Source organism: Aptenodytes patagonicus, chromosome 6 (genome assembly GCF_965638725.1).
Source record: "Aptenodytes patagonicus chromosome 6, bAptPat1.pri.cur, whole genome shotgun sequence".
NCBI classification, from domain to species: Eukaryota; Metazoa; Chordata; class Aves; order Sphenisciformes; family Spheniscidae; genus Aptenodytes; species Aptenodytes patagonicus.
Window position 1 is genome coordinate 24,997,728 of NC_134954.1, and position 17,765 is coordinate 25,015,492.

Here is a 17,765-nt window from a genome sequence, read left to right on the forward strand (position 1 = left end):
AGTCACAGAGGCTAGGACAGAATTGTTTTATAGGTTTTCTTTCTTTACTAATTGTATTTGTTAACTCAAAACATGCAGGTTTTCATCTCATTCAGCATCTCTCCTTATCTTCTTGTATTAATGTAACAAAACTTACATGCTAAACCACATTTTCAGGTTGGTATAGTCTCATGCTTTTACACTTCCAGTTCTCTCCAACTAAGCTTAAAAAGAAGTAATGTGCCTATTCTCTAGTATGAATACAGACAAGGGGAACAAAACTAAGACTGTTTACCTGTCTTCAAAAGAGTATTTTACCATTTTCCATAGAGTAGTTTGTGAGCATGCAGAACTCCAATATTCGTACTTGTTGGATAAAGTATGCTTTTGTCACTACAGATTGTAACTAGTAATCCCTCCTGCTTTCACACAACTTCAAATTTTCCTGTTAAAAAACCCAACACAGCAAAAGAAAAACCCACACAGGAAAGGGCTAGTTACAACTGGGAGTTCAGATGCTATGTATTTTTAAATAGCTACAAGCTACTTTGGTTTGGACCTTATCTTTAGCATTTTTTGCTAAATGGTGACCAAGGAATCTTAGAGCAATTAAGTAGCAAAACCAAGTTAAAACAAACTAACTCTCATATGCAGATCACATCTTCTGCTTTACCAGCAAATGGCGAGAGCTTGTTGATTGTTTATCTCTAGGCTAGAAGTTTAGCACCCTCGCTAGCTTCCTGCCAAAATCCTCCTTTATGAGGAAATAATGAAATGGTATTTTCTTAGTGTTTTGGGACTAGTACACAGTATAGCTGTCAAAGAACAGTTCTGTTTAGAATTTTGGCTGAAGGATGGATCTGAAACTTAGTACAGATAACAGCCAATCTCTGCCTTCAGTATTCTTTTGTTACTGCGGTATTTTTACTGCTTTTCCATGTGTCTTAGAATACAATGCATAGTCCGAGTGTGGCAAAAAAGCACTTTCTTTTACTCCTTGCGCGCACAGAAAGAGTCGTTTTTCCTAATCAGGGTAGATACAGTTACTTAAGCAGCTATTCAGTCTTTCTTTGCCAAAATAGCATCACCATTGTGTTTAAACACAAGTTCACCGTGTACAGGGCTTATGTTAGGGATGATCTTTCTTTCAGTGACTAAAGAAAGATTCCCTCTTACCAAGCTCCATGTTGCTTATGTGAGTAGCTTCAGCAGGTACTTCCTCCATAGCCCTGTCCTATACTTAGGACAAGCTAATAAGAGGATTGGCCCCCTAAACAGCTCCCTGGCAAATGACTATATACTCTGTAAATAACTACAGAACTAAAAGCTGGACATTCGCTAATGGTAGCTAGAATAGCATTAGCAAAGCTTAAGGGTTATACCTGTTGAATATTCTAGTTAGACTGCTTCAGAGCTCCCCTTTTTTTTTTTCCCCTCAAGAGTTTAGGGAAGCCAGAAATGCATGAGAACTTTTTATTTTTATCAAGTGCAACATTGCAAATAACAGATAAAACTCAGTTTACTAGTCCCATAGTATACAGAACTGAAAAATGCATTCTGCCATGCTGTAGGCACTGTGCATAAGAACCTGATCAAAACTTAAGTGCAATTGTGACTGGAAGAGCAAAGCAGTGCTATTACTGTTACATCTGTATGTATCCCAGTGTCATTAATACATTTATGGTAAAGCAGAATGGCTACCACACTAGTGTATGAGCAATCCCATGAATTAGATTTTACATCTAAAACAGCAAGCAAAGGAATCGATGCTAATCACCTTAATGAGGTGAGGTAACAAACCCAGTTTCAAGCAATACGTTGAGCCAATTGATCACAACAGAAGAAAATACCTGGGTTTATCTAGTGGGGAGAATTGAAAATTGGGTAGTTATAGGTGGCCCAAGGAATTCTGCTTCCTAGCTTTTGCTCAGTCTTCATCTGTAGCACTGCAGAGGCCTTCAGCCAAGAAGTTTTTCATCAAGCTACTAGGCAAGTGTAACTGACCACCATCTACACCTTTCTAGCTGTTAGTTCTGGAACAAGTCCTTGCATCACCACTGTCTGAGACAGGCATTTCTACTGAAGGTAGGTATCAAGTTTCTTCTTGATGTTGTCAAAGGAATCCACTCCCATATAGTCAGCTTGGCCCTGTTCCCACCGTTCCTTGCGTTCTTCTGAAGATACAGTTGGTAATACTGGTGATGGTGCTGATACTGATATGTGGGACACTGCCTCTGTAACCTCTGCCTAAAAGGAAAGGCAGAGTAAAAATATGGAAATACTTTGCATAGCTAGAGTGAGCAACAGGCCATAGAACGGGACAATGAAGTAGATGTTCTCATGCGCAGCAGCAAGCATTGCCAATGGGCAGGGATTGTGCAGCTTTCCTAGCAAAATAACAAAGCAGAGTTACAGAAGTTAGCAGGGAGAAAAAAAAAGTTTAAGTTCTTCATACCTCTCTACAGAAGCCACAAGAGAAAGCCAGAGTATAGACCAAGCTCGATAGCTGCAAATAGTTTGTTAGAAAGACGTAAGATTAACAAGAGAAAGCACATCTTAAGAGATCAGTAACTTTGGTCTTAGAAAGGTTGAGAACTTAAACTGGCCCGTGTACTAAGCTAAGACAATAAAGTCTGCAGTCAGATGCAAGCTACTAAACTCTGAATGAGAACTAGAGTTAGAAGCATTACTTTGGCTTTGATAAGTATTGGGAGTCATCACTGCCAGTCTACATAAAGTATTCATTCTCTAGTTCTCCTAGGCTTCCCTAGATTTGTTTCACCATGCAAGATCTATATGTACATATTGCATGCTGAACTGGGGTTCTTCTGCCCGAGAACCTTATTAGCTGCGGCACATTAAGAGTTAGGGCCCTTTTCTGTATATATTAAAGAAGTTACTACAGTATAATTTCTGGTGCACCATTAGCTACTTATATAGTTTGTTTTAGGGAAGCAGTCAGCTATGTTCAAGACCACTATAGCATGCTTCTCTTCTGTAGTATTATTTATTCCAAGCTTAACAAAACCAAAAAACCCTACATCCCACCACTAAACCACACCCGTGCTTTCAGTTGGACAGACGGAAGGGAAATCAGTGCAATGGTGAAGAACCTGTCATCCATATTTAGGTAGTTTCTACAAGAATATTAAAGCACATACCATGTTTACACCTGTAGTAATTTCTTTAACAATTCCATGCTGTTCTAATAATGGTAAAACATTAGCTGTGTAAGTATCCCACCACATGTTGAGGAATTCTGGGTGAACTATTTTATCCATGTTGCCTTTTATGTTTTTTATTCTGGAGTCATATGTATAGTTCCATGGCTTTGTGCTTCCCAGGAAATGCACCACTTTAGTATTTGCACCAAACCTGTTGGACAGAAAAAGTTAGAACCCACAGTTTGTGCAGTTGTCTAGAAAACAAGAGTTTCAACTTGCAGACGTAACTTTTTTTAACCTGCAGTTTCTGTAGGTGTCCAGAAAACAGAAATCTGAATATATTTAGCAGGCTAAATGATCAAACTGCCAATGCCTACTGGGACTGAAAGCATCGCTATACAACAGGAAAAAATGCAAACAGAATTCTACATTACACTAGTCGGAATACAGCCAAAAACTAATGGTCTGGGCTATTTAAGTACTTACAGCCAACTCAAGTCTTTAGGTAGAGTGATGTCCATAGCTCAGGAGAGAGCAGTCTCAAGCAGCCGTTGCAATCGGAACTGGTTTTAAAAGTGAAAAAGATTCTACTCCAAAGTCAGTGATCCAGATAGTTAGGCATTACAAGCATTATGTGGAGAAGGGTCAGTGTTAGCACTACCCTTTCAGTTTGTGTTTCAAAAACTAGAATATTCAAAACAAGGCAGTATGCATTTGGGTGGGGGGTTTTGTACTATTGGAAGATCCTTGACTGTATTTCAATATTCATGTTCAATGTTTTGAACACAACTGATCTTATTGCAGAATGAAAACGTATGCATGTGTAAAACAAGGTCAAGTATTTGCACTAAGTGCAAGAAAAAAAAAAATCTGTCTTCAAGAGGTCAATTTCTAGGCTTAAGCTTTAAACTCCATATGCCAAATCTTGGCATAAGAGGACTTCCTTAGTTTTATTAGCTGTCACAGCATTACTTAACAGCCTGAGTTTTCTTCATCTTAGGCTGCTGCTGTTCTGAGGAAACTTGTCATTGTTTAAAAATCAAGGCTGTTTAAGCTAGAGAATGCCCAAGAAGTGTTATGTTACACTTGCTGCAAATGGAGAAGTGTATTCTTAGTATTCTGTCTGCTTAAGACCTGTACAACAGTTGACAGATGCCAAGCTTCTACAATGTTTTCAGTATCTGCTTTCTAGATAGTTTCTAGATCTGCAATACTTTCTTTTGACGTTTAAGCTCAACTGTTAGGAAGCTTTATGTCCACACTGGCCTTAGCAACTAATCTGTCTTTCCCCATCTCCCAGAAAAGTCCTTCATCAATGTTTTGAAGTTAGAGAACATGTCATGAATTGGCATTTTCCTTTGGAAAAAGGGATTACTGAGACTGCTGTGAAATCTAGTCTCGCTGTACAAAGCTGCAAAAAACTTAGCTATTGATGTCAGTAGGTTTAAATTTCACTTTATTCCAACTGCTGATTATCAGGAGCATAGCTGCTGATCTAACCAAGGAAAATTGTTCCACCTATTGAGCAGGGCATTCTACTTAAAAGGGCTGCACTTCCAGCATTCTACTTTTGAAGGTCTACTGAATTCGGTTAGGCAATTGATTCAATTGGTTAAACGGAATTTTTGTCAGAAGCCCCCAAATCCTATTAGGCTTTTGTGGCAACAAGGTCATTTGTAAGTTTAAGGTCATGTGACAAACAACCAGTCAGCCATGGAAGGAGGACATACTTTACAATAGATGTTAGCTTATCAAATGCTATCCAACTACTTAGTCATTCTTAGGCTTGCATATATTTCTTTAAATAAGTGTTCCACTTTTAGCATGACAGGATTTCAAATGGTATTCTGATCACAAGACATAGTTTGATCTTGAGCCAGCAACAGTCCTGCTTATGCTAGCTACTGCTTTAGACACTAGTAACCTGATGTCATTCAGAGATCAGATTGTTTTTATGCAATGAGTACTTTCCCTCTGCACACCCCCCCCCCCAACTTTTGCAGCTCTTAATGAATAAGAGTTTCTGTGTAACATTTCAGCTTCCCATGCTTCCCCCCCTTCCTCCTGTATTATAACACTTTGAGTGACCCTTGCCACTGACATATGGTTTACTCACATGCCAAATCTAATAGTGCTAGCTAGGGAGGATACAGTTGTTCTCCTTACACAGGAAGCATGCAAATGTATGGTGGTTGGCTGTAGTCTTTGTTCCATCTTGCTATTACTTAAGGAACTGTCTGAGATCTAGAAAGACTGTTGGGAGAGAATTCTAGCTTTATACAAGTCTTTGTTCACCATGTTTATTTGAATGATATAGGTTGATTAGATGAACTGTAGCTACGGGTTGTTAAATACCCTAAGTAATTTGAGTGAGGAAAGCACAAGTTATCTAGGTGGGAACAGTACCACCAGTGACATGCTGAAGTTCAGCTCAAGCTTATTCAAGAGCTGCTGCCTTTGGTTAGAACTGTAATAGACAGTATCCCATACTGGAGTAGTGGTTCTTCCTTTTGCAAGTGACCCGTCAAATGTGCTTACTCTAAATCAACTTCAGTGCTACCACCAGGGATGAGTGGTTTAAGTTACAGATACAGCTTTCTCTCTGCATTTATCATGAGATGAATTCAACTTTTTTTTTTTTTTAAACACAGAGTGGAAACTATTATACCTTCTTTTAGTGACAATAATGGCCTCCCTTTAGAAAAACCCATGTAAGTTCACATTGTGCCTGTTTGTTCCGTTACAAGAAATGAGTTTATATAAGCTCTGAAAGTCTTCCTAGAATTTTGAACTTACGCTTTAAATGCTGGAAGGTAGGAATATACAGAAGTGCTGCTCAAATTATAAATAAATGGTAGATGTTTGCTCATGTCTGTTGTTGCCCAGCTGCTGAAGAAGGTGTTTAATAACCCCTGATCTGCACCTGAAAGAGAAAGCATTAATAGGCTACAAGCATCAGATAGCTGTTTTAGGATCTTTTTCAATCACTTCACTAATTAAGAGTTGGTAATGCAGTTGTCATGTCCAGTAGGAGTTTGGCACAGAGCACTAGAGTTCTATTTGTGAACAACCCTGTAAACCTTGCAGCCTTTGAAAAATCAAAAAAATGCAGAGAATGAAAAAGGTAGTATGTGTGGGGTTACTTTCGCTAAAAGCTAGCAAGCTGCTCACAAACCCTGCCATTTTCTTTTACAACTTAAGTTCAAGCTGTATAAGGCAGCAAAAACCAGGACTTGACAACTGAGTACTGTTCAGCTTCAGGAAAGTTGTAGCTCAGAAGATCAAGGGCCAACAGTTTTATTACTTATGCTTACAGATGCATGACCAACATCTCAATGCCAGAGTTAGGGAGGGTATCGGGGGTCTGTTAGACCTGCAGTGCTGGATGCATCTACCTACACTGTGATATGGTTTGGAGAACAAGTCTTATGAGGAGCAGCTGAGGGAACTGGGGTTGTTTAGCCTGGAGAAAAGGAGGCTCAGGGGAGACCTTATCGCGCTCTACAACTACCTGAAAGGAGGTTGTAGCGAGGTGGGTGTCGGTCTCTTCTCCCAAGTAACAAGCGATAGGACAAGAGAAAAGGGCCTCAAGTTGCGCCAGGGGAGGTTTAGATTGGACATGAGGAAAAATGTCTTTACTGAAAGAGTGGTTAAACATTGGAACAGGCTGCCCAGGGAAGTGGTGGAGTCCCCATCCCTGGAAGTATTTCAAAGATGTGTAGATGAGGCGCTTAGGGACATGGTTTAGTGGGCATGGTGGTGTTGGGTTGACAGTTGGACTTGATCTTAGAGGTCTTTTCCAACCTTAATGATTCTATGATAAGGAAAGTGCATTCAGTCTTGGTGACAACTCTAGTAAAGCTTCATAAAATTCCTTGCCAGGCAATAGGCGTTCCTAGTTCTGTACTAAAAAGCTGCTGACTAACCCCTAAGTGAGGATAACAATCTAAGCTATAGCCAGACCTACTGTGTTGAGAAGGGTCACCTCTTAGTTTGCAAGTAGAGGTTGTAACAAGGTCAAATCAGTCTGAAGTTGTTTGGTACATCAGTAGTAGAGTAGCTAAAAACATAGCCTCTGGCCAAAAGCAGACTAGTTTATAAGCAGCTACTGAGAAGTAAAAACTACTTATTTATACTCATTCATTCTTTATTGCAGTGAATATACTTAGTCTTTAAGTGTTAATAGTTACTCTTATGAAGGAGATTGAAGGGAGTCCCTCAACTTTCATTTGCTGTCTTCCCTTCACCTGTAACTGCTTTCACAAGTAGCATTGCTGAAGAGTAGGTAAATGGATAGCTTAGAAAAGAGTCAATGTTTTATTTTAATCTTTAATTTTCTAAAGCACTCCATCTCTGCTGACTCAGGAAAGGTTTTTTTTATTGGCCTATGATCAGATTTAGGGCAGCACTAAGGTTTACACACTCACTGCTGTTTGAGCAGAATTTGCTTTTTGCAACTGGATTATCTAGTCACTGGGCATAAACTTAGATGTACAGACAGTACACTGACAAATATAAATTCTAAAGTATCCTGTTACAGCTGTCAGCATATGTGCAGATTGCAGAGTGAGAAATTGCCTAGAGACTCAGTCCAGTAATTTCAAACCTCTGACTTGCCTCTCAACCCATAAAGGAAGGAAAGCATTTTTGAAGAAGTTGTGCCCATCACAAGAGAACAGAGTCAAAGAAACCAGACAAGTCCTCTGGTCTTTACTCAGCTATGTTTCACTTTAACTTCTAACTTAATGCTGTGTTAAGAACGCATATGTTAACAGTAAGATCATCTAAAAGAGAAGAAAGTCTGGGATGCCCTCTCAAACAGATAGCTGATAACTGATGGGGCAGCAACAGTGTATTTAACTTATTCTACAGGACTTTCTCTCACTCAGATTGTTTTACATACTCTGCTTTTTTTCAGATCGCATGCATTTGTGCCAAAGCAGCCACTGAAAGCATAGTTCAGACTTCAACAGTAGTCTTGTATAAACTGGACCTTACGTCTAAGGTGAAAGAATCAGGCAGTAGTTACATTAGCTACATATCTACAGATACAGTCTTGCTGCATTGTATCTTTATACAAAGCAACCATTTTAGATGCCAGGCTAGAGAGCCAGAGGATTGTTGAAGCAATAGCACCATTCTTAAGGTATCAGTGCTACCAGATTTCTTTTAAAACTAAACTTTTTTCCCCTCCGCTACTTTTAGATGGTATCTAGAATTATTACATGACATATTCCTCATTATCTAGAAAGGTAAAGTTCAAATAGACAAAGTAGCTGTCTACATAAGCAGCCATCACTACCATTTCTGGACAACAGCATTACATAGGAGGCATCTGTCTACTGTTATAAACACGAAATATTCTGGGAAGTCTTGCATTCCCTAGTTACTACTACTGCAGATGGGGCACTTAGAGCTTGACTTCAATTATGCATACCTTGGTAGCTTGTTGAGTTTGCATCCCTGTGTCCTATTAAGGGCAGTGACCCCTCACAGGCGTTTCTCTTATAAAAAGTTTCCTAGGAACTTTTTACTGTCTAGATCAATTTAAGTTTAAATCCCCTTTCTCCCCACCAAGTTCATGAGCTCAGCAGCAGCTTATGCAGGTAGTGTAAGTCTCTGTGGTCTCATTACTCACATCAGTGCTACCATTTAATAAAAACTGAATAAATTTTAAAGCTGAAGTACAAATTACAGTTCTAGAAATTTTGTACCTAAACAATTAACCCACCATTTTTACTGTTAAGAGCTGCAACAATTGCTTCATGTTTAGGACATTGAGGAAGTTTCACCACTGTGTGGCTTTAGCTTTCAAGTCAGAAAGTATATTGTGGAAGCAGTTCTATTCTTTTAGAGGACAGCGGCCTTAGACCTAGAAGATGGGGTCTGCTAGCAGTTGAGCACAAAGCTCAGAGGAGACAATCACCAAGTCTCAGATGTTCCTGGAGCTACTCAACAGTCAGTTTGCACAAAGATGTGGGTTTGTTTGGGGTTTTTTGTTTGGTTGGTTTGGGGTTGTTTGTTTTTTTTAAATGCAACAATTCAGTACCATGCTACAGCTTTTGCCATAACTGGTCATCAATTTACACCCAACATTTGAGAGCACTCCCAGAGCTACCAACTGCTACCTTGTCAGTAGCAAGGTACAGACAGACCCTTCATTACGTTGCAGTACTCATTTTCACTAGAGTTTATTCATATGGTAGCATTAAGCATCCATCTGCGACTAATGTTCTTTAGGAGGCCACACACAGGAGTCCACACAGTAACAGGGATTATTCCACAGACTAGGAGTGACATCTAGAATTTTTACTTTTTACAAAGTACTGAAAGGTAAGTCAACAGGCTGGCTAATTACCTTCTATTATGAATTCTATTTTATGGTCTTATTTATGTAATTTTCTGTAGCTTTTTCAGTTAGACTTTTGCTTTGTACCCCAGTAGTTACATAATGAAATTTAGTGACAGGAGACAGTGATAGTCATTCAGAAGCCTTTAACTATAGCAGCCTTCAAACAACGTGTGCATTTACTGCAACGGTAATAGATTGGTAAGGAGACTTACAGAACAGCAGAACTTGGCTTCTCAAGCTTAAATCTGGCACAGTGGCCAATCCCAAGTGACCTATAGTGGGAAGCAGCCAAGACTACATGCACTTGATACTGGGCAAGAGACAGTCACCACCCTATAATGACAGGCAGCTATCACATAGCGTATGAAGAGATAGTTGCATCTTCAAATGTTTGTTTCTCTGAAGCTGCACTTAAGTTGATCAGTACTATTTTTTCCACAGCAACTTGAGTTAGCATAGAACATTCAAGCCTTGAGTGTTAGGAATGCATGAAGCATAGTACTGCAGTTTCATTTGCTAATGCATGCACTGTGCTTGCTACATATTAAGATTTCTTGTTACATGATTCTGCATTGCTAATACTTACAGCTGCTAGTTTAGAGGCCAGACTCTTAGTTTTTTTTATTTCATGAAGTCTGAAAAAACTAGTTTTACTACATATTGTAATGATAGCCTCTATTGTGAGAAGGATAAAATTTGTGTAGTTACATTGAGTTCAGAATTCTATCATACAGAGTCCCCATGACACATATGTAGTTTCTGAGCCATCCCAACCACTATTACCATTTTGGTCTAACTTATATTGAAATACAAATTAATACATACCATCAAAGCTGCCTTTCTCTGTGGCAAACTGTAACAGCTGATTGTATGTTTCAATGGAAGGTCGGTAAACAAAAACTCCAGAATTAAAACAGTCAGGCCAGCCTGGATCTGGTGCTGCAGACAGCTCTTCTCTCTCAAAAAGCTCATCGATATTTGACAAAACCTAGTTGTAAAGGAGGTAGAAAATTGTTTTCTGGTTTTTAGGTTAGGAACTGTGGTATCATGTTTTAATGGATTTTGACATCCACCTTAAGACATGAAGGAAAGTTCTCGTATCAATGCTCTTGTCTTATGGAAGACAATACTTTATGGTGATAGTCCCCACAGACTATGTTACAATTAATTTAGATAAAAAAAGGCACATACATTTTTAGAGTTACTAGTCCAAATAGCAAAAAGGGCTCTATTACCCCTCCTCTTAAAAAGAAAAGAAAAACACCCAAAACAAACCACCAACTCCCCTTCCCCCAAAAAAGCCCAAACAACAAAACCAAAAACAACCCACAGAAAAAAAAAAATCCAACAACCCCCATACCAGGTCATTAAGAGGTACCATGAGACACGACCACTTGCCATTGTATCTGCATCCATGAAAACACATTTTGAAAACTGTGTCAGTTCCCAGCAGTGAAGCTTTGTTAGTGTGACACCCAGCTCAGGTCTTTTCATTAATGCCAAGTGTGCTGAATCCCCACTATCCAAGACGTTTACCAATATGACTTCATCAAAGACTTTTTCCAGCACTCTCCTAGGGAAAGAGTCAATTGCCATGATTTAGTTCTATTGTTATTCCAGCACCAGACCACATGACAGATTCCATAAAGAGAAGTGGAATAACAGGGAACCTGGCAGCATTTCTTACGCCATCAGTAAGAGTTGAGTGCATGTGCTGGAATGCACAAGTACACCCATCTGCCTCAAGGTTTCTAGTTTGTAATGGGCACATTTTGGGGAACAAAGAAGTTTGTTTGGGGCTTTTTTTTTTCTTCCACAAACAGGGCTTTAGTTGGCATTGCTACCAAGTCCAGTAGGTCATGGCTATGTAGTACAAACTTTCCACACAGCTTTTTTCAGCCAGACTCCAATTTTTGGCAAGTTAACGGTCTACTTTGAGCAGGCAATTAAGAAATGGGAAGCTGTTAGAGTAGCTTGAGCAGGACAGTAGCTGAATCCTAAACAGCTGAAACAGAAGTTTATGCAATAGTTATGACAACACTGTTCTGGATTTGTGACTGTTAGGGACATCTGACTAGACCCAGTTGCTAAAACTTTCTTTATCCCATAAAGACTCACTTAATCACAGCTGTGGGTACAGCAGTGTTTTGATCCAGTATCATGTTCACCTAAGGGTGACACTTAAACTTTCAGACAGTGTAGTGAAATTTTGTGGCAGATACCCAACCTTTGCTTTACCATCAGTAAAGCATTACCATTAGTTCAACAGAGGTTAAGGAGTTCATGCTGCTTAAAATATGAAGCATCTGTAAAGTCTCACTATTCTACAGTGTATCTTGAATGCTCAGCAATTATCAGCACAATTTGAGCCACGGAGCTTGTAAATGAGTTTGTCTTTATACTGACAGTTTGGCATGGACAACTGCTTCTGAACTTAAGGCATACCTTGTTAGCAGATACAGAGTGAGAAATGCAAGTGCCAGCTACACCACTAGGTAGGTAGGTATCGCTGGTCTAAGGGCATAGTACTAGCTGGCTTACACTAGCACATAAGCACATTTATGATTCATCTTAAAAGAGCACACTCACCTAATAGGCTAGAATGGATATTCCTATATGTAACATCTTTATATTGATGAGGCTGTTTAGCTGCCAAGAGACTCCAAGGAGAGTCACTCCATTTATTATTGAGCCACTTCTCTACTATCTCTATAAATTGAGAGATCATTTCAGAAGAACTTCCCCATGTACAGAATCTTGACCTATCACCTGTAGTTCATGTAGCTGTTTGTTAAGTTAATTGGTTTTTTACCCTCCTCTTACATGTGGAAAGAGCACCCAGTCCACTCCATACTGAGACTATTCTAGAGAGGCTGTAGGAAGCGGTTGCCTGTTAATTTCCTTTGTTGTACTGTGGTGACCTTTTAGATGCCTCTTGATCTGCTGATTTGACGTACTTGGTGCTACTTTAGTTCTGCTCATTTTCTTCTCTCATGATAAAATTTGAAGTGTCTGCTAGATTTCAAGAGAGCTTGTGTTACATTATCTCAATCTGGAATGCTTCTGCAAGAAAAATAAATACCAATCCCCTACTCCCACCTTCACATGCATATACACAGCGCTAATGAACACACAGGCAATATCATATTATTGGACAGTTCTATGTAGGACTATGAAAGAGCAAAGGTCCAGTTGAAATATCAGTATTAAGTCACAGTTTAGTGCTCTAACTACAGAGTGTTTGTTAACTTATATGGAAGAAAGAAAAAAAGTTTCATGTTTGAAGAACTTACAGAATTCCAGGTAGTACAAGTTGAATTCTGCTAAGCTTAGCTGTTAAGCTTCCAGAGTTCTGGAAGGTTACTATTAAGGAATTTAACTTCTGTTTTTCAACCTTCAGATCAGCAGGAACTGTGGCAGTTTGAAGTATGTAAGTGACCTTACCTCATAAGATCTGAGACCTGAGGAGTTATGAGTGCAGTCAGCTTCCTTGTTGTTCTGTACTGTTGCAAGGATGAACCAAGTACCAGTGCTCCTTTCACATAGGAGTCATTTGTGGCTAGAGTCACAAAAGACTGGTCTGGAAGAAATGAACTTGGTCAAGTTAGCATGATCCACTACTTTATTCTGACACAGATATACTAGAAACCTAGTATTGTTAGGTAATCATGCTGTGAGACCTCTAAGATGTGCTCTTTAACTCTGCATATTGGGCCTACCTACATGGCTGAACGAAGCAGATTATACTTGCATAGCTATACTTGCCATTAGTAACTTGACACATAGCAAAACACAGTAAAAAAAACCAAAATCAAGACTGGTGCAAGAGAAAACCAGTTCCAGTTTGCCCACAGGTTAAGTAAGTCGCACCAAATGTTAGAGACAATCCAAAAGGTCTAAAGAGCCTTATTTTGGCCATTAATATACTATTTTTAAGCTAAAAGTATTGGGAGTGAGTGAGCTTGCATTTGGTCTAAAGTTAGTAACAGTAGAGCTACTCTAGGTTCAGCTCTGAACCCTGAAGCTAGGGCAGCGTAATACTTACATTTCATTTCAAATAAAAGTAAGCATTGAATTAGATCTTGGACAACAGTATTAAGTTTTGCTAGCTCAGGATTTTGTAGATGAGTTGTTCTGCAACCCATGGCTGCAGCTCTCTCACAAGAACGCAAGATTTAAATGGGAAGTAACCAGTAATATGATAAGCAGTTTAAGACTTGCAGCAACAGTTTTTGGTCTTCAAGCAAAGAGAGGTAAGGTTGGATTGTTACTATAGTCTTCTGCTCCAGCTGTATCTTAAAAATAGATTAAAATGGATCACTTTGCCATATACTGCTTATTGAGGCCATATAATACAAGCTTGCATTCTTTCAATTGCCATGTTGTTTTAAACTGCCAAGGTGGGACCAACAAAAGCAAACAAGTAACTTCCAAACTTCTTCAGTTCACTGTTAACTATCATCATGTAGTACTCCTTTCCAAGCTACTGCGCTTTATAAAGAAGTGTACTCTTTTCTACCAAGCCATTTTTGACACCATCAACAAAACAGTTTCTTCCTAAGAATTTCAAGAGTAGATTTTCACATTCAAGTTTATTTTAGCAACTGTGATTTATTTTCTTTACAGGAGTTGTTAACTAGGCTAGATCAGGATTGAGAGTGAGGGTTCTGGGCACTTAGAGGCTTACTATGAAGTCTAGTAGTAAGATTAAAATAGTGACTGCTCTGCTTTCAGAGAGATTGTTGTTTGGTACAAACTTTGTCTCAGCCCATGAGACAGTCATCATCAATAACTCTTTAACTTAATACCATCTTAACAGTTGACGACAATGTACCACAATTGTCTACAAGCTCTGTAAACCTGGTTTGCAAGCTCTACACACCAGCTACAAAACCTTCTATTTTGCTTAGCAGCAAAACCAAGTAGTCCCAAGGGATTTACATTATAGTGGTCAATTACAAAGTTCAAAAAAACTTCTACAATGCCAGGAATAAAGATTTTTTTTTTCCAGTTCACTTTAGCTACCAATTTGTAATAGTTCATATAATTCAGCAAATCTACAGAACAATTTTGTGCTTCTTTGAAGCTTTACAAATGGCAAGTGTGTAGCATTTTAAGTGGTGCAACCATTCTCCTAATGGGGCAGCATTTTTCATTACTTAATTTGAATGTTACTCCTCAACTACTCAATAAATAGAAGTCTGCCACTCTATGTTGACAGCTCACTAAAAATCCAGTGTAGACAAAGCGGGCTTGTACCCAACATTCACATTCATCTGGATGTTGGGTTTTTTTTCTTCCAGCAGTATAAGACTAATTCTTAAAGTGACCTCACCACTGAAAGACTAGTCTTTTTCATTGAACTGTTAGCAGGTATACTTCTACCATGTCTCCTCATCTTACTGAAACTGAGTATTCACACACAACGGTCTTAGAGAAATAAAGTCAATTTAATGATACACTAAAGGCTAAGAAGCCCCCTATTACATCCCAACTGCAGTAGGAAATTTTATGACTGCTTGACAGGAAGAGGATACTGGCAACTTATAGAGCATCTAAGTCAGTACAGCTTTCCAAAGTTTTGAATAAACTATGTTCTATTTCATACCTTCTCTACACTACACTCACAAGTACATTCAGACATGTTGAGTCCACACTACAATTTGGGCAAGACCGGTTGCTGCTTAATATGGAAGTTACATCTGCAAGAAACCAGTCCATTCTACCTAAGCCACAAGTATTTCAGTTGTGTGGGCCTCCCTTCCCATCCTCTCCCCCTTCTCCATTCTCTGTAAACATTTCCTCCACAGTAGGTTATGTTCACACAGCAGTCACCAGCAGTTACGCTGAAACATACTGAACCGTTAGTAATAGTGTGGCTGCAAAAACACAGAGAATGCGAGACAGTTGCACAGCTTCATATTTGATTTATCCAGGCAAAACTGAGCTACTTCAGAGACATCTTTGGCTGCCAGGCTACAGTATCTGTACGCAAGAGTCTCTGCACTAGCCCTTACGCACCTAAGAGCATCTTGGAAGCCTGAGCTAGGAGCAATCTTTCATTTGACAGCATGCAGGAGGGGACCAGAGTGCTTGCTCCAGATGTTTTAAAACTTCCCCCGGAAGCATTTTCATAGGCATAGCCAGAGTTCACAGGTGTTTGCCTATTCCCCTGTTCTTTGGGTTAGGTACTAGTACACCTGCATTTTTCCGAGTACAGGATTCCTGAAGAGACAGGAGCGTCTAATCAAGACGAGCATCGAGGGGCAGAGCACCAGACTTCCTGCAACCTTCCAGATCTGAAAGTGAAACCGACTCCGCTGACAGCTTCAGGTAAGGTAAGAATCGGGGAAAAAAAATCCGGAAGAAAAAAGCCAGGCACACTTGTAGAGGTGGTAAGGAACTGCTCGTTGTATCGCAGCAAAACGCACAGAAGCTACGCGCTTTCTTTAGCGTTTCCGGGGAGGACTAGGTTTTCTCCTGTGAGCCGCTGCGGCCCTATAGCGGCCTCTCCGGACCCTCCCGCCCTCCGCCGCGCTGGCCACATCCCTCCCGTTAGGGGATAGAGCCCCGGGCCAGGTACCGAGGCGGGCAGCGCGGAGCAAGGCTGAATCGCGAGCGTCCTCCGAATCCGAACGGAGGTGCCCGGCGGGACGCCTCCGCGCCCCCTCGCGGGCAGCCCCAGTCCCCACCGGCCGCGGCACCGGCTCGCCGCGTCCTCGCGGCGGCAGCCCGCCCCTGGGAGCTCGCCGCTGGCAGGGACCGCCGCCTAAAAATAGGTGCCGCCGCGGCCCGCCCTGCTCCCGCGCCGCCGCCGGAAGGCGACCGGGGAGCGCGTGGCGGCTCCGCGAGCGCGGCCCGCGCCGCCAGCAGCCCTCCCGAATCGCGGCGCGTGCGCTGGGCGCCCGCGGGGAGGTGTGGCCGCGCTGACTGACCTGCCATGGCGCCCGCTCCGCTGCACGGCCGAAGCAGCGACGGCGACCCCGCTCCCAGGGCCGCGCGAAGGCCGCCCCTTATATAGGGGCGGGGCCACGCGCGAAACGTCTTCGGCCGGAGGCGGAGGCCCCGCCCTGAGGAGTTCTCGCGTCGCCGCAGGGCGGGGTCTCCGCCATGGTCTCGCGCGGTGGTGGCACGTCATCCCGCCTTCGGCCGTGGGTGGGGCCGCGCGGGGCCACCGCCCGGCCAGGGCGCGGAGACGGGGTTTGGGACCGCGCCGTGAGGGCCTCTTCCCCCCCCCCCCCCCCCAGGTGCCTCCGAGGCTACGCGGAGCTTGAAAATGTTCCACTGCGCCGATGGAGGGAGGGTAGGAGCCCGTGTCGGGATGCTGTGGCTCAGGCTGGCAGCGCCGGTGGCACAAGGAGAGCGTTGCTCCGGTGGTCGCCAAGCCCCGCAGGAAGAAGGAGTAAAACCACGCCTGGCCCAAAGCCACCTGCAGCTGCGGGGAGCGCCTTTACAGCGTATGCACATGCCAGACACCCCAGGTCCCACAGCCGCGTTAGGGTAGTGTGGCCGCTGGTGAGCCATCCTTGATGCTGCCGCAAAATGGCAGCTGAGGATGGTGTTCCCATGAGGAGCGCCTTGGGCTGGATGCTGGCAGCTGCACACACGGTTGGGATCGCTGCCGGGCTTTGAAATGCAGCTGTTGGCGCATGCAGCATTATGGGCGGTTTGGTGGTGGGCGCTGCAGGGCGCTGTGGGGTGGCAGGAGGGGCCCTAGAAAAGGTGCAAGGCAAGTGCTTTCATTTGAAGGCTTACACCGTCATGCCTCTGTTAAGATAGCCTAACTGGTACTGTTGGCAATGCTTGGCACCTCTGGGGAGCGTCTGTCAGCAGGTGAGGTGAAGAGAGATGCCCATGCTTAGATATCTTATGGCTCGATTTCAGTCCTTGAAGAAATTTAAGCTGTGCCTTTTCAGGAATATAGGAAGGGTGCTAATAAGTTTCTTGTGCTCTTTATCACCCTTAAAAGCATTACGAGTATTAAGACTCTAGTACAGGTCCTTTGTTATTCACATGACTACCTACCTACTAGTCAAAACTGAGCAATTAAAGATGATGACAGATAGTGAAGGGTATAGATACACACCCCAACTGAAGAGTAAGTAGTAACTGAAGAAGTAGTCCAAAGAATCACAGAATTGCAGACTGGTTGAGGTTGGAAGGGACCTCTGGAGGTCGTCTGGTCCGACCCCTCTGTTCAAGCAAGGTCACCCAGAGCCGGTTGCCCAGGACCATGTCCAGGTGGCTTCTGAATACCTCCAAGGATGGAG

General features: G+C 41.9%; 1 protein-coding gene across 5 annotated transcripts; it reads right to left on the bottom strand.

Annotated features, from left to right (window-relative positions):
* Nucleotides 1-1,438: 1,438 nt before the first annotated feature.
* GYG1 (glycogenin 1) lies at nt 1,439-16,537 on the bottom strand. Of its 5 annotated transcripts, XM_076341595.1 has the most exons (8): nt 15,517-15,720; nt 12,940-13,075; nt 10,894-11,068; nt 10,321-10,483; nt 5,940-6,066; nt 3,141-3,354; nt 2,435-2,485; nt 1,439-2,226 (listed from the first exon to the last, which is right to left on the bottom strand). In XM_076341595.1, the coding sequence occupies exons 1-8, from the start codon at nt 15,566-15,568 to the stop codon at nt 2,056-2,058; spliced, it is 1,089 nt and encodes a 362-aa protein (XP_076197710.1). In that variant the 5' UTR covers nt 15,569-15,720; the 3' UTR covers nt 1,439-2,055. The 5 variants fall into 5 exon arrangements, with proteins under 5 accessions (XP_076197710.1, XP_076197707.1, XP_076197708.1 ...); XM_076341592.1 differs by lacking the exons at nt 2,435-2,485; nt 15,517-15,720 and adding an exon at nt 16,431-16,537; XM_076341593.1 differs by lacking the exon at nt 2,435-2,485 and having other exon boundaries at nt 3,223-3,354.
* Between the last annotated feature and the right edge of the window lie 1,228 nt (nt 16,538-17,765).

What these genes read in the sequence shown, in the direction of transcription:
- GYG1 (XM_076341595.1), bottom strand. Translation starts at nt 15,568, where the DNA reads ATGCTGTCAAATGAAAGATTGCTCCTAGCTCAGGCTTCCAAGATGCTC. An exon ending in TACCTTCCAGCATTTAAAGC is followed by an intron (nt 3,355 to 5,939) that starts GTAAGTTCAAAA and finishes TCTGTCCAACAG; the next exon opens with GTTTGGTGCAAATACTAAAG. An exon ending in TTACTACAGGTGTAAACATG is followed by an intron (nt 2,486 to 3,140) that starts GTATGTGCTTTA and finishes AACTATTTGCAG; the next exon opens with CTATCGAGCTTGGTCTATAC.